General features: G+C 41.5%; 2 protein-coding genes across 2 annotated transcripts in view; one reads left to right on the forward strand and one right to left on the reverse strand.

Moving 5' to 3' along the window:
• The first annotated feature begins 573 nt into the window (after nt 1-573).
• LOC128736430 (UDP-glucosyltransferase 2-like) lies at nt 574-2,786 on the forward strand. The gene is made up of 3 exons (XM_053830912.1): nt 574-644; nt 1,303-2,442; nt 2,501-2,786. The coding sequence occupies exons 1-3, from the start codon at nt 574-576 to the stop codon at nt 2,784-2,786; spliced, it is 1,497 nt and encodes a 498-aa protein (XP_053686887.1).
• Nucleotides 2,787-4,663: 1,877 nt separating this feature from the next.
• LOC128736431 (DNA-binding protein D-ETS-3) overlaps nt 4,664-21,206 on the reverse strand; it is a 194,128-nt gene continuing 177,585 nt past the window's right edge. Inside the window, exons 8-9 of the mRNA XM_053830913.1 lie at nt 18,052-18,257; nt 4,664-4,800 (exon numbers count right to left, since the gene is read on the reverse strand). Coding sequence (XP_053686888.1) covers nt 4,664-4,800; nt 18,052-18,257 — 343 coding nt within the window. The remainder of the gene's footprint in view (nt 4,801-18,051; nt 18,258-21,206) is intronic.

Raw genomic sequence — 21,206 nt, forward strand, 5'->3', positions numbered from 1 at the left:
CAGCAAGAAGTGGGATAGACTAATTAAAGCACCGACTCCCGTCTGAACTCTACAAAAATGGGAAAGAACCAGCTGCTTACGGTACATCATTAATAAATTTCATGATTTAGAAGGAAGAGAAACTATCGAATAAAGAAACTGACTAAAGAAGTGACAGGTAACTCATTTTCGGTTCGTCGAAACCAAGTGCGCATGAATCTCGATGAAACCTTCTGAATCTTTTGCTCGAAAACTTGCGGAGTATCAGTCGATGAACGCGACTGAAAATAATGACTGCAAGCAAACGACAACAAATATCATCGTATCATCACGAAATCAATCCGTGCTGCCTAACGAAAACACCAGGCAATCAAATTTGTATCGTACAGTTCATAAAATCGCCTAAATGTTCAAACTCGAAAAAATATTGTTCGAACTTTTCCTTGCAACTTTGAACAGAGTCACGCACAACAATCATCGTTGAGCAAATCAGGTTTAATGATGACAGGAGGCCGCGAGTGACTGAGCTCCAATGTCTTTTCTTTAGTCAAATTCTTTACTATCGAAGGAAGATGTGGTTTGTCTCATGTAGCGATGGGCTACGTTACGCGATTATGCGGAGGTACTCTCGATTTCTTTCGAATCGCGCAGAAGGATGTGGCAAGGTGATGTCTTGTATGTTATTTAACATCGCTGTTAAAGGCGTGATTCGGCAAGCGGGCATCGAAACAAGAGGAACGCTAAATCTTCCGCTAAATTAACCCACGATTTTTCTTTTTTCCTAAACTTACATTTTTGTTCGTTTTCAAATTCTACTCAGTCTCTCTACGAAGGAGTACTCTGGTATTCGTTCGAAGGTTTTAAATATAAAATAAAAACGAAAAGGTGATTTCATTCGAAATACGAACGTTTTATTTAAGCTAAGGATTATGATGATCAACATTTTTGACCTATATGGCACAAATTTCTTCAACTTTGTTCTTTTATTACCATATCTGAATCAACCGCAAATAATCTAACTGTGAAAAAAAAACTTTTTATCAGTGCATTTCTCTTTTGCATAACCAAAAATGATAAGATTGGGTGCGACGGTCAGGTAGATCAGTATAACTCGTTGCAGTTTGTGGTTCTCTTCTAGGTGGTTCGCCGGCAATGAAGTCCGTTTTGGTGATAATTTGTTTCTGTTTAATGTTGGTTCTGTCAATCGTTGATGGGTTCAACATTCTATACATCGTCGATTTAGCCTCTGAAGGTGAACTCATTTGGTGCGAGAAGTTTAACTGTGTGCTCAATCAGAGATAATTAATTTTTGTCATATTCCAGGAACAAACAATTGATGTACGGTCTAGCGGCCAAAGGTCACAACGTAACGGCGTTAACAATAGACGTAGATAAGAATGCTCCGAAAAATGTTCACTTTATACAATTGAAAGGAATACACGACACTAACAGGAATGATTGGATGAACGAAGGGAAACGATTGAGTCCATTCCAAACGTTGTACAATGAAGCAAAACTCTCGGTTAAGTCATGCGAAATGATTTATGAAACGAACGGATTTGCAAGGCTTTTAAACTACCCAGACGATTTTAGGTTTGATTTGATCATCAATACCAATACAGTTGGACCCTGTGTTGCCGCAGTTGCACAGCATAAATTCAAACTCTCTCCTCTGATGACGGTTACAGCTTCCAGTTCGCTGACGAGCACATCATTCAGTACCATTCCTAACCAACATTTTGACTCAACCGAAGATATGTGTTTTCTGAAACGTGCCAAGAATTTCCTTTACAATACATGGGAATATTTCCTTGAGCAGTGGTATGTGCTGCCAGCAATGGATAAACTAGCACGAAAAATCTTTCCAGATATTCAAAGTGTTGGAGAATTATCTCAGTTGGTTCGAATTCGTTTGATCAATGCCAACGCAGCAATTCAGTACCCCGAAGCGGCTTCTCCGGATGTTATTCCGGTGGGAGGTTTACACATTCAAAAGTCAGAATCACTTTCGAAAGAGCTTCAAAAGGTTTTGGATGATGCACCGAATGGTGTGATATTTTGTTCACTAGGTTCTGACGTTAACAGCGAAACGCTCAGTGATGTCCAAGTGAATGCAGTTCTGAATGCAATTAAGCAACTTTCGCAATATCACTTTTTGTGGCAATTCGAGCTCAAAACGCTCCCCGATGACGTGCCAAAGAATGTTCGCATTCAGCCACGATTTCCCCAAAATGATCTTCTCGCGCATCCCCATATGAAGCTTTTCATAGCTGAAAGCAGTGTTTTGAACAGTCAGGACGCTATCTGGTATGGAGTTCCAATGATTGGAATCCCATTGGCAGTCACTCAGTACAGGAACATTAACTATGGGGTGAAGCAAGGAGTAGCAAAGCGGCTGTCATTTGCTGACATTGAGGCTGGTCTTTTGAAATCAGCTATAGAGGAAGTGATGACCAACGTGTCGTGAGTAAAAGCAGTTTAGGTGCTAGGTTTAGAGGCTTTCTAATTTTATAAATTGCAGCTTCCTCGAAAATACGCAACTGATGTCGAAGACATTCCACGATCAACCGGACAATCCACTGGACCGGGCGATCTGGTGGATTGAATGGGTTGTGCGGAATCCGCACGTTGATCGGTACTGGCGATCGACCGGTAGTGCTGCAATGTGCTGGATTACCAGGAATGGCTACGATGTGCTGCTTGTGGTATTCGCAACGATTGCTATTTCGATGCATATCCTTACAGGCCTTATCTACAGAGTATTTTTCAAAAAGCAGTCGAAAAAAGTGAAAACAAAGCGGGAGTAAATTTAGTGATGTCCATTATCGTTTTCAAGATTAATTTAAAAATCTACCAAGTAATTTGTAAATGCTCAGATTGCTTAAACAAATAAATTACAAATTAATAACGGACATATGATATAATAATACATTTATAGTGAACAACATAAAACATAGTCGCACTTATGTGTTGAATTCATATTTGAAATTCGGAACACTCCCTGTGTTCCTTGTGCGTTCTTTAAACAGGGCATTTGTGATTGCAAAGTCATCCGGTGTTACATTTTCAAACATGTATACGAATTTTATTAGCATTTTTAGTTTTAATTACCATATTGTATTTTCCATGTACAATGAAGACTGACTTAGTTCTCGTTTTTTGTTTTTTGTGTTATTTTTTGCTTGTTTGTTTTTTTTATTCTTGTTTCACACACCATTTACACATTTATAATTGAATATAAGGTTTTACTTTTTGTTTAACATTTGTATTTCTGATACCGGATCGCTGGCCAAGGTCCAACCGGCGGTGAGTCGCGTAACGCGCGACCCCTGTGGTTGGACCCACCACTGTGGTTGAGGAAAGTGGGGGAACGGGGAGCAGGGAAATAGACATCCAATTACGAATTTCAAATATATTTTCATTCTATATAGAATCAGCCACTGACGATTATTTTGCTGGAGACTTTCACTCGTTATTTGATATTTGTTGTTTTGAGAGAAACTTGCAAGTTGTTTGCTATGAACTTCACACATTTACTGTATAGTCACGATCGGTCTGATAAGCATATCGTCATAGCGATAAGTGCGTTTTGTTTGATTCACTTTAACCCCCTGCTGGCCAGTAGTTCTTTCTCTGATATTTACAAGATCTGCTATGGAACTACCCAACTGAGCCAGCTGAGCTGAGATGGCGACCGTTTGTTTTTTCTGATACAATGCAAACATCCACACGATTGCTCATGATTTTGTCTTTACTTGAAGAGTTACCCTTACTTCGATATTCGTTTAGTTTACTACACTTATTTCGGTCTGAGTATGTTTTTAGACTTTGTAAATAATTATGTACAGGTAAAAGCTAAGATCTTTCCTTACGTGTAAAGATGTTGGATCTTTTTCACTGGTAAAACATAGTTTTTCCTCAATAGTTGTAGACGATTGCAGTAAAAACTGTTGCGAGAACAAAATTTTAACAAGTGTCGTTAACTATCACAGTCTTTGTATGTACGAATATTTGCTTTTGCTTTTTAATACTAGAAAATAAAATAAAACAGAATGGAAAATATGAGTAAAAGTTTTTTTAAATAGCATTTTTGCACTGTTTGGTTATTAAATGTTACAAAATAGAAGACTAGTTCTTTTTTCAAGTTTGTTAATACTTGCCAATTTGCATGTAGATATCACAAAAACGAACTGAAATATTTTCATGTTTTTTTAATACAATATTTTCCTATGTACAGACAATAAATAAGTTTCTTACAGTAATTAAATACCTACGATGACTCGACTATTCAAGAAGACTAGATCATTTTCTTTGTTGTTGTGTTGTGACATATGAGAATTGTTTGTTTTCGTTTACACCAAAAATATTGCTAGTATACACTGACTAGGGTCTTCGCTCTGTTCGGCTGCCTTGTATAATCTTACCATTTAAAATATGTATCTTAATATCTTTCTTTTGATTTTTTTTCTGTGTGTGTGAAAATTTAAAAGTTGAGACATTTGCTTAGATGGTCTAAAATACATTTATCTAGGTTGCGCCGGTAGAGCTGCTCGCACACACTGCTGTCGGCGGGTGGCTGATGCTGTTGCTATTATTCGTACGGTGACAGCTTTTTGTAGATGTCAAAGTTGTCGACCTGCGAGTGGTGATGGTGATGGGTGGAGGTGGTGGTAGTCGGTGACGGTCATGCGTAGTGCGGGTACGAACCCAGATGGGGCGCAACGTGAGACGGTGTCACGTGGGACATCGTGTGCGAGGGGTACAGATTGGTGGCTGGGCTGCCCCAGTTGCCCCAGGAGGCGGCCGACGGGAAGATGGAGGCTGCAACGAGGGAGACTGTGCGTTAATCGCCGCATTATTGTTTACTTGGTAATAGTTTGTTTAGAAATAGGTAAATTTAGAAATGAAAATCAAGATAATATCATTAAAGTTATTTGATTTTTAACGATCAAAAAACCTAAAAATAAAAAGCAAAATTGAAACAGGGATCACATTTTGAATGGCTCTTATTTTGTAATGAATTACTCCATTTGGTTAGAAATTCTTCTGATAATCGCTTGGTAATGGATTAATGGCCACCCTATTCCCCCTTTCAGAAATCCAGCCACTTGCACAACTACTATTGTTCTAAGTCGCCAAACGCGCTATTGTTCCAAATCTAAACACACCGCTTTTCCCAACCTTCCTCTTCTTCATAAGAGATCGTCTTCCTCTTTTGTTGACCTCGCCGCGCTTATTCTTTTATGTTAAAAAAATGTGTGTTGACAAACGTTTCAGACGTTCCGGAGTTATGATGGAACATACATTCATAGTCGCGTTCCGTGTCTCCCCCCGTTAGCTCCCTCTTCTGTCACGTAGCTAAATATGTATCGGTTTGCTCTATGAAAATTACTATAACGGAAACGATTCTCTTATGTCAAGTAACATTTGTGCCATGTTTGGTAGAGAACGATCAAGGCGTTCTGGAGTTATGGCGGAACATACAAACAAACATAATCACGCTCACTTTTATGGCAGACCCTAAATTTATGAAAGTATAGTTGTTGCCGTTCTCCATACATGTCAGATTGTGTTCGTCGCACGCGGTAATCTAGTGTGCTATGCGTGATGTAAGAGTTCGTGCAAACTATACGTTTAAAACGAAATTGCAACGAAACTAAAAGAGATAAGCGATTCACGCCAAAGACCGAATTGTAGATCGGTACCAGAGCTTCAAACTAATGATTAAAAGCAATCAGTTTTAATACACGTTTTAGGAGAAATTTGATAAAAACGTTTTGAGAAACACTTTTAAAGCCTTAGCCCTAGCCCTAGCCCAAGCCCTAGCCCTAGCCCTAGCCCTAGCCCTAGCCCTAGCCCTAGCCCTAGCCCTAGCCCTAGCCCTAGCCCTAGCCCTAGCCCTAGCCCTAGCCCTAGCCCTAGCCCTAGCCCTAGCCCTAATCCTAGCCCTAGCCCTAGCCCTAGCCCTAGCCCTAGCCCTAGCCCTAGCCCTAGCCCTAGCCCTAGCCCTAGCCCTAGCCCTAGCCCTAGCCCTAGCCCTAGCCCTAGCCCTAGCCCTAGCCCTAGCCCTAGCCCTAGCCCTAGCCCTAGCCCTAGCCCTAGCCCTAGCCCTAGCCCTAGCCCTAGCCCTAGCCCTAGCCCTAGCCCTAGCCCTAGCCCTAGCCCTAGCCCTAGCCCTAGCCCTAGCCCTAGCCCTAGCCCTAGCCCTAGCCCTAGCCCTAGCCCTAGCCCTAGCCCTAGCCCTAGCCCTAGCCCTAGCCCTAGCCCTAGCCCTAGCCCTAGCCCTAGCCCTAGCCCTAGCCCTAGCCCTAGCCCTAGCCCTAGCCCTAGCCCTAGCCCTAGCCCTAGCCCTAGCCCTAGCCCTAGCCCTAGCCCTAGCCCTAGCCCTAGCCCTAGCCCTAGCCCTAGCCCTAGCCCTAGCCCTAGCCCTAGCCCTAGCCCTAGCCCTAGCCCTAGCCCTAGCCCTAGCCCTAGCCCTAGCCCTAGCCCTAGCCCTAGCCCTAGCCCTAGCCCTAGCCCTAGCCCTAGCCCTAGCCCTAGCCCTAGCCCTAGCCCTAGCCCTAGCCCTAGCCCTAGCCCTAGCCCTAGCCCTAGCCCTAGCCCTAGCCCTAGCCCTAGCCCTAGCCCTAGCCCTAGCCCTAGCCCTAGCCCTAGCCCTAGCCCTAGCCCTAGCCCTAGCCCTAGCCCTAGCCCTAGCCCTAGCCCTAGCCCTAGCCCTAGCCCTAGCCCTAGCCCTAGCCCTAGCCCTAGCCCTAGCCCTAGCCCTAGCCCTAGCCCTAGCCCTAGCCCTAGCCCTAGCCCTAGCCCTAGCCCTAGCCCTAGCCCTAGCCCTAGCCCTAGCCCTAGCCCTAGCCCTAGCCCTAGCCCTAGCCCTAGCCCTAGCCCTAGCCCTAGCCCTAGCCCTAGCCCTAGCCCTAGCCCTAGCCCTAGCCCTACCCATAGCCCCAGCTAAATCAGTTCATGATACATCCGAGATTTGACTTACAGCCCAGCTAAATCCCTAGCTAAATCAGTTCATGATACATCCGAGATTTGACTTAAATTATTCAAGGACGCTTCCTATCGACTTTCGTTCTTGATCTTTAGTCATTCACATTTTGTCTTAGTTTTTCCGTCCTTCATCTTTCTTTGTTATGTGTACTCTGTCACCTTTTGCTGTCGTCTTCTTGTCTTTTTTTGTTGTCTTTAATTTCTTTTGGTCGTTTTTCGACCTTTCTAACACCTGGTTTCCTTGAATCTCTAAATCGTCTTGTAGTCTCTTTTCAGCGTTTTGTTGTCATCTGGCTCGTTTTGTCATCATTTATGGCCTTTTTTGGCATCTCTTGTCACTGTTTTACCTTCTTTTTGTCTGAAGTTTTGGAGCGTCTTAGTAGAATACGAAACCTTAAAATGAAAAATAAGAAAACTTATCCAATTTAATTCTACTATGTGTATTTTATTCACGACAGATACGTATTTCGCCTACGACTTGCAGGCTTCCTCAGTGTCTGTTTTCGAACACAGACACTGAGGAAGCCTGCAAGTTGTAGGCGATATACGTATCTGTCGTGAATAAAATACACATAGTAGAATTAAATTGGATAAGTTTTCTTATTTTTCATTTTTAGACTTCTTTTTGTATCGATTTTTCATCGCATGTTCTGCATCTATTTATACACTTGTCGTCGTTTTTTGTTTATTTTACATTTCTTGCGCTTCTTTGGTTTGGTTTTGGTTTCCAGCGTCTTCTCGTCGTCTTTTCATAATCTTACTGTTGTCTGCTTACTGTCTTTTTGTCATTCTTGTATCGTCCTTTCGTAACCTCACTATTATCTTTTCGACGATCTTTGAGTCATCTCTTTGTTGTATTTTTATTTGTTTTTGGTATCACATTTTTGGGCGGCTTTTTGTCACTTTTGTGGTATTTTTTGGCGCTATTTTGCCGTCTTTTCATCGTTATTTGGTCGTCCTTCTGTCGTATATTCGTCGTCTTTTTAACCCTGTTTAACATCTTTTCTGTCTGGTCGTTTCCTGTCGTGTTTTACATTATTTTTTGTCACTGTGTTGGAATCTTTTTGTCGTCTTTTCAACGGTTTTTTGTGTTTTCTGTTCAACAGCTTCCAATTATTGCGTAAAAAAATAAAGCTAATTAATACAAGTAGGACAATAATTTTCTGTGAAATTTGTGAAAAACCGTAAAAACGAGCACTTGCTCCGTAGGTAGACCTGGCTTTACTGTCAATTAGGGGCAGAGAGCGAAAGCTAAACGATACGATGCCTGCTGGGAATTCAAAGTGCATAATAATGGACGACGAAACATACGTGAAATTCGACTATAAATCCTGATCAGGGCTACAGTATTATACGTTGCGAGAAGGTCTGTTTGCAACGTCCAATGAAGTCGAAAAATTTAATAAAAAGGCTATGGTCGGGCTATTTGTGATTGCGATAACTAGGGTCTTGCCGTGACGAGAAATCATTGGTAGAGTGGTATATCTCAAAGGTTGTAACATTTGTTTCAAAGGTCATGAGTTTCGCAAATTGCTCGCAAATCCGACCAATTGAAGAATTATGTGCGTTGACGAAAACCTATCAAAGGAAACCTGTCTCTCCAGCAGAAACCAATAGACAATTGGAAATCAACTGGAAAAAAAAGTGTCCGAACTTGTAGCTAGGAAGCCGTTATTGAAACTCACGAAGAGCATTCGCTAAACGATGCGCCAGCTTGCATACAATCGATAAATAGTAGAAATTGACAACACCATATTGCACACTTATAATGGTGTGAGCAAATTTGGTGTAATAGAACCTAAATTGGTTATACGTGATTTCCGCGTGGTTGAGATTTGAATCCTGGTTCTCGGCGTGAGAAGCGTGAATGCTAACCACTATACCACAAGACCGCTTCGGTCTATGATCGATCTATTATTTGTGTGGATTAAAATTAATTTTTAAAATACTAATGTGGAATCCTAAAACAACATTAATTATTAAAAATACATGATTGTTTTTGTTCCATTACTTAATGGACCAAGCTTTCCTTTAATAGCACTGTTGGCTATTTGTCATTATCAGGGCCTTTTCTTAACTTTTCATTTAAACCACAGGGCTATATAATCATCGTTACTGAGCCCTACCGGAGCTGTCAAAAAACGCAGTTCCACACAGAGAAAGAAGAAGAAGAAGAACTTTTCATTTGTACTTTTCTATCAAATATTCAGAAGAAGGCCACCAACTTTGAATGCAAATAAATTGAATTTGAGTAACATTTCCTACAACGTAACGCATATTTTAATTAACCTAGTCAATATCGACAAATCGTGCCTGACTTTAAGTCGTCGTCAATTGAAACAGCTACCAATTTCAACTGAATCTTGCTTGAAACGTTCTGTTCAACAAAGGAAGCAACTCGCTTCATGTATGAAGCGAAGGTAAGAGGCAGTCAGCTTCATTTATTTGCTTCGACATTATTCGACTTAAGGGTGCAACGTGTTATGGAAATATGGCGCCGAAAATCTATTTTTGGGTAATCTGGTGTTTCGGTCGAGCAAAAAAAAAATCGAAATCATTTATTATTTCTATGAAGCAACAAAGGAATTTAAATTGTCTTAAATTGGAAATTAAAGTCTCAATGCACAATCAATTGTCTCAAAATCACAATAGCACAAGAATCTAAGTTTATTCGTTTCAAAACTTTAAAAAAAATTAAGTTCGACTTGGAAAAAATATCTGCCACAACCGTAGCGAAAATCGATACCAATTTTGCGTTCCCCCGGCGCTCCCTGTCGATACGTTCGCTTGTTCACTTGAAATCCAACTTTCACTAAACAAATCATATTTCCTATCCACCCAAATAACCGGGAAAACTAGCTCCTATTCGAGGCATCATATTCCACAACTCCAAACGCAAACTAAATTCTCCACTTCCCGTTAGACTTTCCCAATCAGTTCCTGCCGTCTCAGCCTTCAGACTTTAGTTTCCCCTTCCCTGCAGCCCAAACCATTCACGCATACATTGTAAATCCGGCTGAACTGATCGAATTTCCCATACCAGCTCAGAGGGCATCATCATTATCCCCGTCGAACACCCACACAACTGAGAGCCTGTCTGCGTGTACACACCAAATCACCGCAGCCAGCCACCGCACCCAGGCCCATGCCCGGTCGTTCGGCCGGTCGATGGTGTTGATTCGCTATCCCATCGAGCGGCTGAGAGCAGGAAACCTCCTTCATCCCGTCAAAGTGGGTGGAATCGACCGGCGCAGACGGAAGACCTCAAGTATCATCTTCTTTCCTTCGCATCCTGTCTCACTCTTCGGAGGGGCACGTATCGTCACCGCACACGGGTAGTCGTTGTCTCTTTCTTCCGCTTCGAAGGCAATATCTTTCCTACGCGCACAATTGTCAGAATCATTTCGTCGGTGCTTCTATTAGTTCTGCTCTGCAAAAGCTATACACTTCGGGGACCGTCACTCGGTTGCTGCTGGCAGCCTTGTTCCTTTTGGGGTTGGTTTGAGGGCGCCTATTGAATGCCTAGAAGAGGGCAGCCGTGCGACGTAGACCCCTAGCCACCATGCCCACACCGGACGAGTAGGAAACGAAATCGTTCCTCTGGCTTAATTTCTGTTTCCCTAACTAGTTCCGTTTCGGAACGGCTTGTTTGTTAGGAGCTTCCGAAGAGCCGTCATTTCTTCGTCAAAAAATATGCACCCATCGAAAGGGTGGTGGGGCATTGAGAAAACGAACGGGGAATTGCCTGGTTTAAATTATTTTTTCCCTCCAAACCGTTTTTTTTTTTTCCATGTGTGGACTCATTACTGCGACCAGTATAGTTGATCTATTGTAATATCGCCCGGGTGTTTGCTGTATGACCTGCACTGCATTTCTTTTTGCTATAATCGCTATTGAGTGAGCGATATGCTTATTTTAAATTGTATGCGTGCTTGCGTGTATTGGGGTTTACTCTTCCTTCAAAGCTTGATCTACTTTACCCACTTATTCCTCGCTGCCAGCACTATCCCATATTATAGCCGTCCCTGGCGAGGACTCATTCGTACCTCTTACCAGTATACTTAACTATAGGAGGGACATTTGCACTGTCAAGAGGCTTCAGAGGGTAAATATAGAATTCAGCACGAAGGAAGGGTAAATGGAGGGGCCTGAGAATAAACTCATGCTAAAGTCACTTGATATCGAATGGCTTGATTCTACTAAGATTCGAACTCACGACCACTCGCTTATCAAAGCAGACTCGGTAACCTTGCGGCTAAGGAGCCCCCCCTCCAAACCGTTTACTCAATCAAGTTTCGGTTGGCAAACGGCAGAACCTAGGTCCGCTGACCTTGCTTGGAAGGATACGATGGAATGGCCGGTGGTACCATATGATACTGACCTGTTTGATGATTCACTATCTATCCGGTGGAAGAAAATGATTAAATGTTATGACTTGTGATGTCATTGATTAGGTGAGTTCAAAAGAGTTATAAAATAATCTAACCATCTGCATCTTTTTGTATCATAGCAAGAAATCTGAAGCTGTGAATTTATTTTATTATTCTCTGCGTACCATTCTCGATGCCTTAGCATAGCATAAACAGGTGCACAAAATTGTAATTGGTGCCAGCAACACGAAATTTGGGGATACCAATATGAAATTTGGGGTTTAATTTCAGGCTCTTAAACAAAAGTCAAATCCCTCCAAAGCATGGTCACCGTCCTGGCAACGTCCTAGCAGCTGTTGGGAATGGTCAAGGAATATTAGCCCAACATTTACTTAAGAGAACCGCAAAGAACTCTACGTGCCCTCATAAATGTCCCGGGAGTTGGGAAATACTAATAAGTAAGGGAAACTCTAGGAAACATTTGGTAGATGTTGCGGGTTCAAAATGATTTTTATTAATTTGTAAATTATTTTAATGATAGTATAAAAATTTAAAAGATATATTTTTTAATATTTTTGTTGAAGATTTTTATTGAAGATTCTTGTCGATTGATTTACAATGCGCTTTTATTTGATGGCTAAAAGGTTAGAGAATTGCTTCTTGGTGATTTAATAACTAGCTCAAATTAAGATCTATTATTTTTTTTTAGTAGCAAATTGAACTCCAGACTTCAGATGAAAGGAGTGTTGCTATTTCTACTATAGCCGTAAACAAATAAGAAAAACTTTTAGGATTAGCGACAAGCTCATACGCGCCAACCAAACCGTATACGATCCAACAAGCTACTGAAGGAAAAAGTAATTTTTTTCATCATTCTCTGCGTACCATTCTCATTGCCATATCATCATAAATTTATTTGCTTAAATTGTTCACGGTAATTCGCAATAATTACTGCAACAACAAAGATCCGTTTTAAGTACTTTAAAGATTTTTACAGCGTCTACATAAAAAGAGCAAACATCAGGTGGCAAGAGAGCTGACAATTCATTAAAAAAAAAGAAACAGCAGTGGTCCAAGGTTGCTGTAGTTTGCCAGAGATGTTGCAGATCAAATAGAAAATCTTGAACCTGATCTTGTTACTCAGGCTACGGTGTATTACGTACGAGTGTAACCATTTGCAGAACGGTGCTGAAGCGCCCAGCTTTTCAGACCATACAAGGAGAATACCTCAGCGTCGGGGACTGCACTATTTCGTCAACGCGGTCCTTAAAACTCCAGGGAGTCATGGTCGACGACAAGCTCAAGTTCGGGAGCCACGTTGACTATGCCTGCAAGAAGACTTCCTCATCTATTTCGGCATTGTCTCGTATGATGTCTAATAGCTCTGCGGTATATGGCAGCAAGCGAAGGCTATTAGCCAACGTGGTCCACTCCATACTCAGGTATGGCGGTTAGGTACCAAAAGCTATCTAGCCAAGCTGGAAAGCACCTATCGTCTCTTGTGCTTGTGAGTGGCGAGTGCGTATCGCACAGTTTCACATGGCGCAATCTGCGTCTTAGCGGGTATGATGCCTATTGGTATCATCATTAGCGAGGACGTAGGTGCTTCAACCAACGTGGAACTAGAGGCATACGGAGTACCACAAGATCGGCCTCGATGACCACATGGCAGCGGGCATGGCCTAATTCCACAAAAGGCCGGTGGACACATCGACTTATCGCGGAACTATCCGGGTGGGTCAGCAGGCACCACGACGAAGTCAACTTCCACCTGACACCAATTCTGTCAGGGCATGGTTGTTTTAGACAGTATCTGCACAAGTTTGGGCATGCGGAGTCCCCCGCGTGTCCCGAATGCGTGGAAGCTGTGGAAACTGCAGAACATGCTTTCTTCATATGCCGTCGTTTCGCGGGCGAGAGAAGCAACATAATGGCAGTGAGCGGACAGGACACTACTCCGGATAACTTAGTCCAAAGGATGTGTTCTAGCTCGGACGTCTGGGGAGCGGTCAATGCGGCTGCTACCCAGATTCTACTTGAGCTACAAAACCGCTGGAAAGCCGATCAACGGCGAATAAACAGCCTAACTACCATAGTACAGTAGTTATCTAAGAGTGTGCTTTAAGCACATTAGCCCCTCCCTGAAGTTATACCGATAAGGTGGTGCCAAGGGGGATTGAGGCTGGAGACTTGAGTAGGGTTTTAGTGGGTCTGGATCCTCACGCCCCAGAAGGGGGGTCGGGATACCAAACCCCACTCCTTGAGTTGTCTTCTCAGGTGTCTGATAGCAGATTTCCAGAAGAAAAGAGGATACCGTGATCTACACGATCAAACGCTGCTTTCAGGTTCGTACATACTGGATCAACTTGTCAATTGCAAAAAAAAACACCGTTATAAAAAATTGATTATATGCCTGATAATGATATGCCTGACACAGACAAACAGATATAACACTCTCTGTTCCATTATTCGCATACTGGAACAGTCATTTCAAATTTGGTTTTTGGTTGGGAATGTCTCCGTATTCGTTGAAGTGGCGTTTTTCAAAAACTGACTGCAAAACACTCCGTGGGATACTTCTGTTGTAAGTTAATATTAGAGATGTCGTTTATAGATGGTGCTAGTGTGCAACCATGCGCCCGCATGCAAATATGCGTGACGATATTTTCGTAAGATTTTCTTCAAAGAGTTATGTATGTCTATCTATGATATAGAGGAGCTGACACCCTTTTGGTCTACTGTTGAAGTACAGCAATCTTCCGAATAGGGCGTTTCTCACTGTTTCTCACCGCAATTTTGCAGGTTTCTTCAAATAGATATGGCTGATTTTTGGTACGCGATTAGTCTTTGTTTATTGTTTATTGTGCAACTAAGGCTGTGAACCATTTCGCGAAATTTTTAACTTTTCAGTTAAAATTTGACAGCTCAATAGTTATTTCACCTTCTGTCGAAAATAACTCTCCTCTGGAGCATGGTTATTTTTGACAGTTCGATGGTTCTTCTGAGAGCCAATGAGATATGCACAGGTGAGGAAGAGAGCTTTGGTGTTTTTCACTGATTTTTCCTTGGATTTGTTTCAATGCATGGTTGCTTATCGTATAACAAATTTGATTCTTTAATTCGGGTTGAAATGAGATGATTTTTATCTATCAAATAAGAGCAAATGAACACCAAAAATTCATCCAGTTCTAAGCCGGACTGAATAAATAAACTCGCTGTCACAAAACATATCTCCTCACCTCTCCTCACCTTATATGCTCTCATTGAGCAAAACAACTATCCATGTGTTAAAATTTGAAATGGTTCGCATTCAGAATTTTCGTGAAATGGTTCACAGCCTAAGAAATTACGATAGGCTCACGCGTAGCACCACCCATTACGTTATAAGAGGGATTATTGTACGAGTGTTATGGTTATGGCTTGTTGCCTGCTGAAAATAGGATTCACATAGGCAGAAAATAGCGATGAAAATAGAATCGCAGGCTTAAAATAGTCGCCGCAAGCTCATCATTTATTCTGCCCATAACTCAAATTTAAAAGCGTTTTACCAAACTGCACTTCGAAATGTTATCAAACCAATTCGTATGAAAAACATGTCTCGAGTAAAAAAATTTCAATATAAATCATGAATATTGCTTAAACTGCCCTTAATAGGCTGAAAATAGGTCTTCTGCTTTATGTGTTTAATTCAATAGAGCAGTGACTTAATATTACAAAAGGTGAATTTGAAATAAAAGGACTTAAAGATGAATTTAAACTATAATATAATTTGAAAAACCATTATAAAGATTATAAATAATAAACTTTTATCGATTCGAATGAATCTTATATATAAAAATGGATTTCTGTCTGTCTGCCTGTCGGGATGTTCCTTATAGAAGCAAAAACTACTGAGCCAATCGGCGTGAAAATTTGCATGTAGAGGTTTTTGGGGCCAGGAAAGGTTTTAGTGATGGGTAGAGACCCCTCCCCCCACTAAGAGGGGTGGGGGGGCTCCCATACAAATTAAACACAAATTTCTGCATAACTCGAGAACTAATCAAGCAAATAGAACGAAATTTGGCATGTGGATATTTTAGGTGACAAGAATTTAGTCTATGGTAAATTGAAACCCCTCCCCTCTTTAGAAGGGAGAATTATGACTCCTCTCCCCTTCAAGAGTGGGGGCTTCCATACAAATGAAATACAAATTTCCTCATAACTCGAGAACTAATCAAGCAAATGGAACTAAATTTGGCATGTTGGTGTTTTTGGAGACAAATTTTTTTTCTATGATGAATTAGGACCCCTCCCCACTTTAGGAGGGGGGGCTCCTATACAAATGAAATACAAATTTCCTCATAACTCGAAAACTAATCAAGCAAATAGAACCAAATTTGGCATGTGAAGGTTTTAGGAGGCAAAAATGTTTTCTATGGTGAATTAGAACCCCTCCCCACTTTAAGAGGGGGGGCTTCTACACAAATGAAATACAAATTTCCTCATAATTCGAGAACTAATCAAGCAAATGTAACCATATTTGGCATGTGGGTGTTTTTGGAGGCAATCATTTTTTCTATGATGAATTAGAACCCCTTCCCACTTTAGGAAGGGCGGCTCCTATACAAATGAAATACAAATTTCGCCATAACTCGAGAATTAATCAATCAAATGGAACCAAATTTGACATGTAAGTGGTTTTGGAGGCAAGATTTTTTTCTATGGTGAATTGAGACCCCTCTCCTCTTTAGAAAGCGAGTTATGACCCATCTGCCCTTTTAGAGTGTGGGCTTTCATACAAATGAAATGCAAATTTCCTTTTATCTCGAGAGGAACCAAATTTGGCATGTGGGAGTTTTAGATGGCAGAAATTTTTTCTATGGTGAATTCCGACCCCTCCTCCTTTTAAGAGGGGGGCTCCCATACAAATGAAATTCAAATTTCCCTATAACTTGAGAACTAATCAAGCAAATGGAACCATATTTGGCATGTAGGAGATTTTGGAGTCTTGAATTTATTTTATGATAGTTAGACACCTCTCACCCCTGTGGTAGGGGGATATAGACTCTCATACAAATAAAACATAAATTTTTGCGAAATTTAAAAACTAATCGAACTCGAGAAATTCTAGACTCTTCCATAAAACATTAGTCAATAACAAGGCCACAAAAACGATCTATAGTAATACTAGATCATTCAGGACGAGACGGCCGCGAGTGTTGCCGGCGACCCGCCGTCGGAAGCGCCGCCCGCTGGGGGGAGGCAACTCCCCGCAGAAATCACTACTGTCTGGGTTTATTTGTTTTCCTTGGTCTATCTGGGTTTCCTGGAACGAGCGATAGCGAGTAAGGAAAGGATCGCGAAATGGTACTTTCCACAAAAAAGTTTTCGGTGAAATGGTACATTCCACTTAAGGTTTTTCGCAAAATGATAATCGGCGTAATGTTGTACAATCATGGCGAATATTACTATCCGCTATCTGGCTATGCAATGAGGGGATAGGGGAGTTGTTTTCTACTTTACTGTGAGGAAAAATTGCAAATTTGTATATTAAACTACCCATTCCTGGTAACTAATAAGCATTAACATAAGCAGCAAATCAGCATATCTGGCATTTTATACTGCACGTTGTTATATATTAGCTTTTTGACTGCACAGGTGTTGTAAATTGGCATCCAAAATTGTATTCAAATTCTTCGTGCCGGTAATTAGCTGTAAATTAGCATTGTCAGCACTATAATAAGGTTATCAGTAAAGTGGCTGTATATTTTGCCAAAACAACATTTAAGTAGCATTTAAGGCGACTAAATGCTTATTGATGGCCTACATTTGAATAGCATTGGTGATGCTTATTGGTTACCTGGGATACTTTCATAATTACGTAACTGCCAAAATGAATCATCTAAGGTTGAACTCCTCAGAAACTTGCAAAACTCGAGATTGTGACAAAGATCATCCGAGATTCATGATTTATGTACAACACAGGTTTATTTGTGGCAATACGAAGTTTGTCGGGTACAAATACAAATATACAAATACAAATACAAATATTATGTCAATCTGTGAAGAGGTATAAAAAATTGCACTATTAAGAATACCAAAAACACATAAAGATACAGTACCGCCCCGCTAATCCGACAAATTTATAGCCGGATTAGCGAATTTTGACTCGATAATCCGACAGTCAAACTGACGTCAGCGTGAGTTTGAAATGTGGTTTTGTTTACATCCATACGTATACAACTCCGGAAATTTTTGAAAATATTTGTCGTAAGTACGCAATAACTATGTTTTATACTCGGTAATACTCAATTTCGTCAACAAAATACTTTAAAATTCTTAGTTAGTGTCGAAATAAGCGCAAGCACATCAGTCTATTGAGAATAGCAATGAAAATATTATAGCCATGGCAAAAGTGAACGTAGTTAGAAGCAGCATCATGTACCATTTCCATTTAGTTAGAAAGAGTGCCATTCTGACTTTAACGGAGACGCCAAACGAAGGTAGTGTTCGATTGAAAGAAGTCAAGTACAATACGTTTTAATTCGGAATTTTCCGGATTAGCGAGATCCGGACTATCGAGTCGTCGGATTATTGGGTGTCGGATTAGCGGGGGGATACTGTATAGAAAAAATGGCAAAAGAATCAACATAAGACAAGAAATGACGCCAGAAGTTATTCCGAAATAAACTGAAACACCCCGTTGGGCGCCCGTTCAAGGCGATAAACTCACCGGAAGATGACGTCATGCTGTGGTGTGGGCTCATAAACGAGCTCAGCTTGGCCCCGTGGTGGTACGGCGACATGAACAGATCGCTCTGATACTTGTACGTCGGATCCGTTTGCGGTTGCGTTGCCGCGGCCAGTCCCTGAAAGTCGAATTTGTATGCGTAACGCTTGCCGTGCACTTTGGTCATGATGTTCTTATCGTAGTAATATCTGTAAAAGGAATAAAACCCGAAGGCGAAAAGAGTGTATGAGAAAAGTGTCTTAATCAGTGGTCGCACGTGAAATCCGGCGTGGACGAAGGAAGCGTGCAGCGGGGGGAAAGAAGGAAACTTGTCTACGATTGTCCTGATTTTCCGACCGTGATAAGCTACACGACATCGAGCTAATTTTCTCCGTTTTGAATGGCGATTGTAACGAACCACAAGCACGCTCTTTTGCTACGCTCCATTCTTCGCTCTACTAGCTCTGGGGTGGTTCGGGATGGTAAGTTAGTTGCTTCAGCCGAAGGGTACGTATTAAGGTCACACCCTACTGACGTACGAGTATTCGGGTTGTTGTGGTCCTGTCAACCAATCGTCACAGGATCCACGTGCTTGATAGAAGTCGAAAAGAAAATGCCACACAAAAGCAAAGCAAACTGAATTGATTCAATGGCTGGCTACTGCGCTCCGTTGAGAGAAGAAAAAAAAAACTAAAATAAAAGCCGACGGTTCTATTCACACACAAGGGACGTGTCGCGTCGTCGCTGTTCGGTGACTTTGAAGCGAGTAACATTTTCCTATATTGTGTTTTATTGTTGTGGCTGCATTGTCACTCGTGACGAGTCGTGACATTTTGATAGAAGTTACATGTTTCTGTGGCAACAAGGGCTGCTCGATCAACCGTGATATAGCGAGGTTATGGACTGCGGTGGATGATAGGATTCTGTTTTTCGGAACTAAAGTATAACTTTAATCGATATTAAAGGAAGCCGAATTGATATCATTGAAAGTGTGTCGTGAAAAAGTCACAGTGCGATAAAAATTTACACTGCTCTCGAAATTTTAGATTCAGACGATATATACTGACTGCGACAGTTCGCAACGTTGACAGTACAGTAACATAGATAATGTGTAAACACATTACCTACCAATTTTATACACTTGAGAAGAGTAAATATCGTAAAATCGTTGTCAATTCAAACGGTTTACGATTCGTAAGCGCACAGCTTAGCGCGCGGCCGGAGAAGCTCCGTTTTTCTCTCGACATGGAGAACATACATTTGCATTTTAACATCGCATCGTCGGGAATGATTGCTGCGGATGGCACATCATAGAACGGGAAAAATGTTTGCATGCACATACCTGTATGTATAGGAATTCTACTAGAGGGGAAAAGCTGGTAAATATTACTTTAGAAGGGTTTTGAAGAGTGTAAATTGTCGAAAGTAATGCAACAACGAAGAGGATTGGGTGTGGTTGATAGATATATGAGCATTTAAAATGCCAGTAAAGTAGCACCATATTCAGAAAAGTATTTTCAAGGTTTGTACAAACCAAAAAATATCGATTGACTTATGAATCCAATCTATGTGCTGTCTATAAATAGGCGAGAGCGAACGTAGATATAACGGATATGGAATATGAGAGATGATGCTGCAACCATGCCCTTAATAGATGTAATTTCGAATGTCGATTGACAACGAAAGGAATATGGAGTTTTATCTTTTCCAGTGGGAAATAGATGATATTTGTCGCCGAGTAAGGTCAATGCCTAGTGGATGTTGATTTTTCTTAGGATATATTCGATTAAGATTATTAGTAATGTTTATGTTGCTAAACCTTAATAAACAATGAATACAGGAATGAGGAACTTGAGAAAGCAATGCATAACAACATAACCTCAATTGTGCGGTTGTTTTATAATGATAAGCAGCCCTTAACTCAGGACAGATCCATGACATTTTTTTGGTGAAAAATTTTCTTATTGAAGAACAATTGCAAGTTACGTAGATTATAATCTTGACGCCCCTGAACTAAAAAATTAGGGTACTTTCCGTAAGACTTGACTTTATCTCTAATGGATTTCTATTGATTTTTATGCAACTAGTCTTAAAAGAACCACATTAGATCGGCCTTTCATTGGCCATCACTTTGTTATCACTGAGATACGTTTGCGTATCGCACGTGCCCAACGACAGGAGGGGAAAGTAGGGTGTTGTTACGACGTCCGCCGATTGGAGAATCTTCAGGTGAAAAGAGTCTTTGCCGAGCAACTAGAATCCCAAGCCACGGAGTTGCTACTTGGTGGAACCGTCTAACAGCAACATCGCGCAGCGGGTGGAAAAAGTGGATCTCGGATGAAACTTAGAGGAAGATCGATGAGCGGAGACAGGCGGCATTGAGCGAGTGCGGTTGAGACAGCTGCCTGTCAACGTTACGCCGAACCAGAGAAGGCTGTTAAATGAACTTGTAGGCGGGACAAGAGAGCCTGGACTAACTCCCTGGCCGAACAAGAAGAAACCACCGCCGCCTATGGTTTGTAATACGATATTTTTCACCGCCTTATTGTTGCCAGGATGAATACAAAAATGCCGCTAAAGGACAGAGCTGGTCAGCTACTAACTGACCGTATAAATCAGCCTAAGCGGTGGACTGAACACTTTGAACACCTCTTCCGAGTTTCAAATGTCAGAGACCAACAAAACCAGTAGCATATGACGCCAACAGTTCGTCGAATTTATCGCGTCAACTCGGAGGCGCCATCGCTGGACGAAAATGAATCAGCCATCAAGAGTATGAAATTCATAAGAGCGCTAGGGATAGATTATATTTCAGCCGAAATGCTCAAAGCTGACCTGTCTTGGTCAGTCCAGATGATGCACCAGCTTTTCTGCAATATATGGGAAACCGCAACTTTTCCGGTGGACTGGATGCAGGGCATATTGGTCAAAGTGCCTAGAAAGGAGACCTAACTGAATGCGGTAGCTGGCGTAGCATCACGTTGCCCGATCCAGAAGAAAATGGACGCAACTCTTCGGCGGCAGCAACCTGGATTCCATACTATCCGATCATGTGTAGACCATATCACAACGCTCCGCATTATATTGGACCAGATCAACGAACTCCAGCACTCTCTTTTGTTCGTTGGCTTCGAAAAAGCGCTTGATTATCTTAACCA

The sequence above is a fragment of the Sabethes cyaneus genome, chromosome 2 (assembly GCF_943734655.1).
Source record: "Sabethes cyaneus chromosome 2, idSabCyanKW18_F2, whole genome shotgun sequence".
NCBI lineage: Eukaryota > Metazoa > Arthropoda > Insecta > Diptera > Culicidae > Sabethes > Sabethes cyaneus.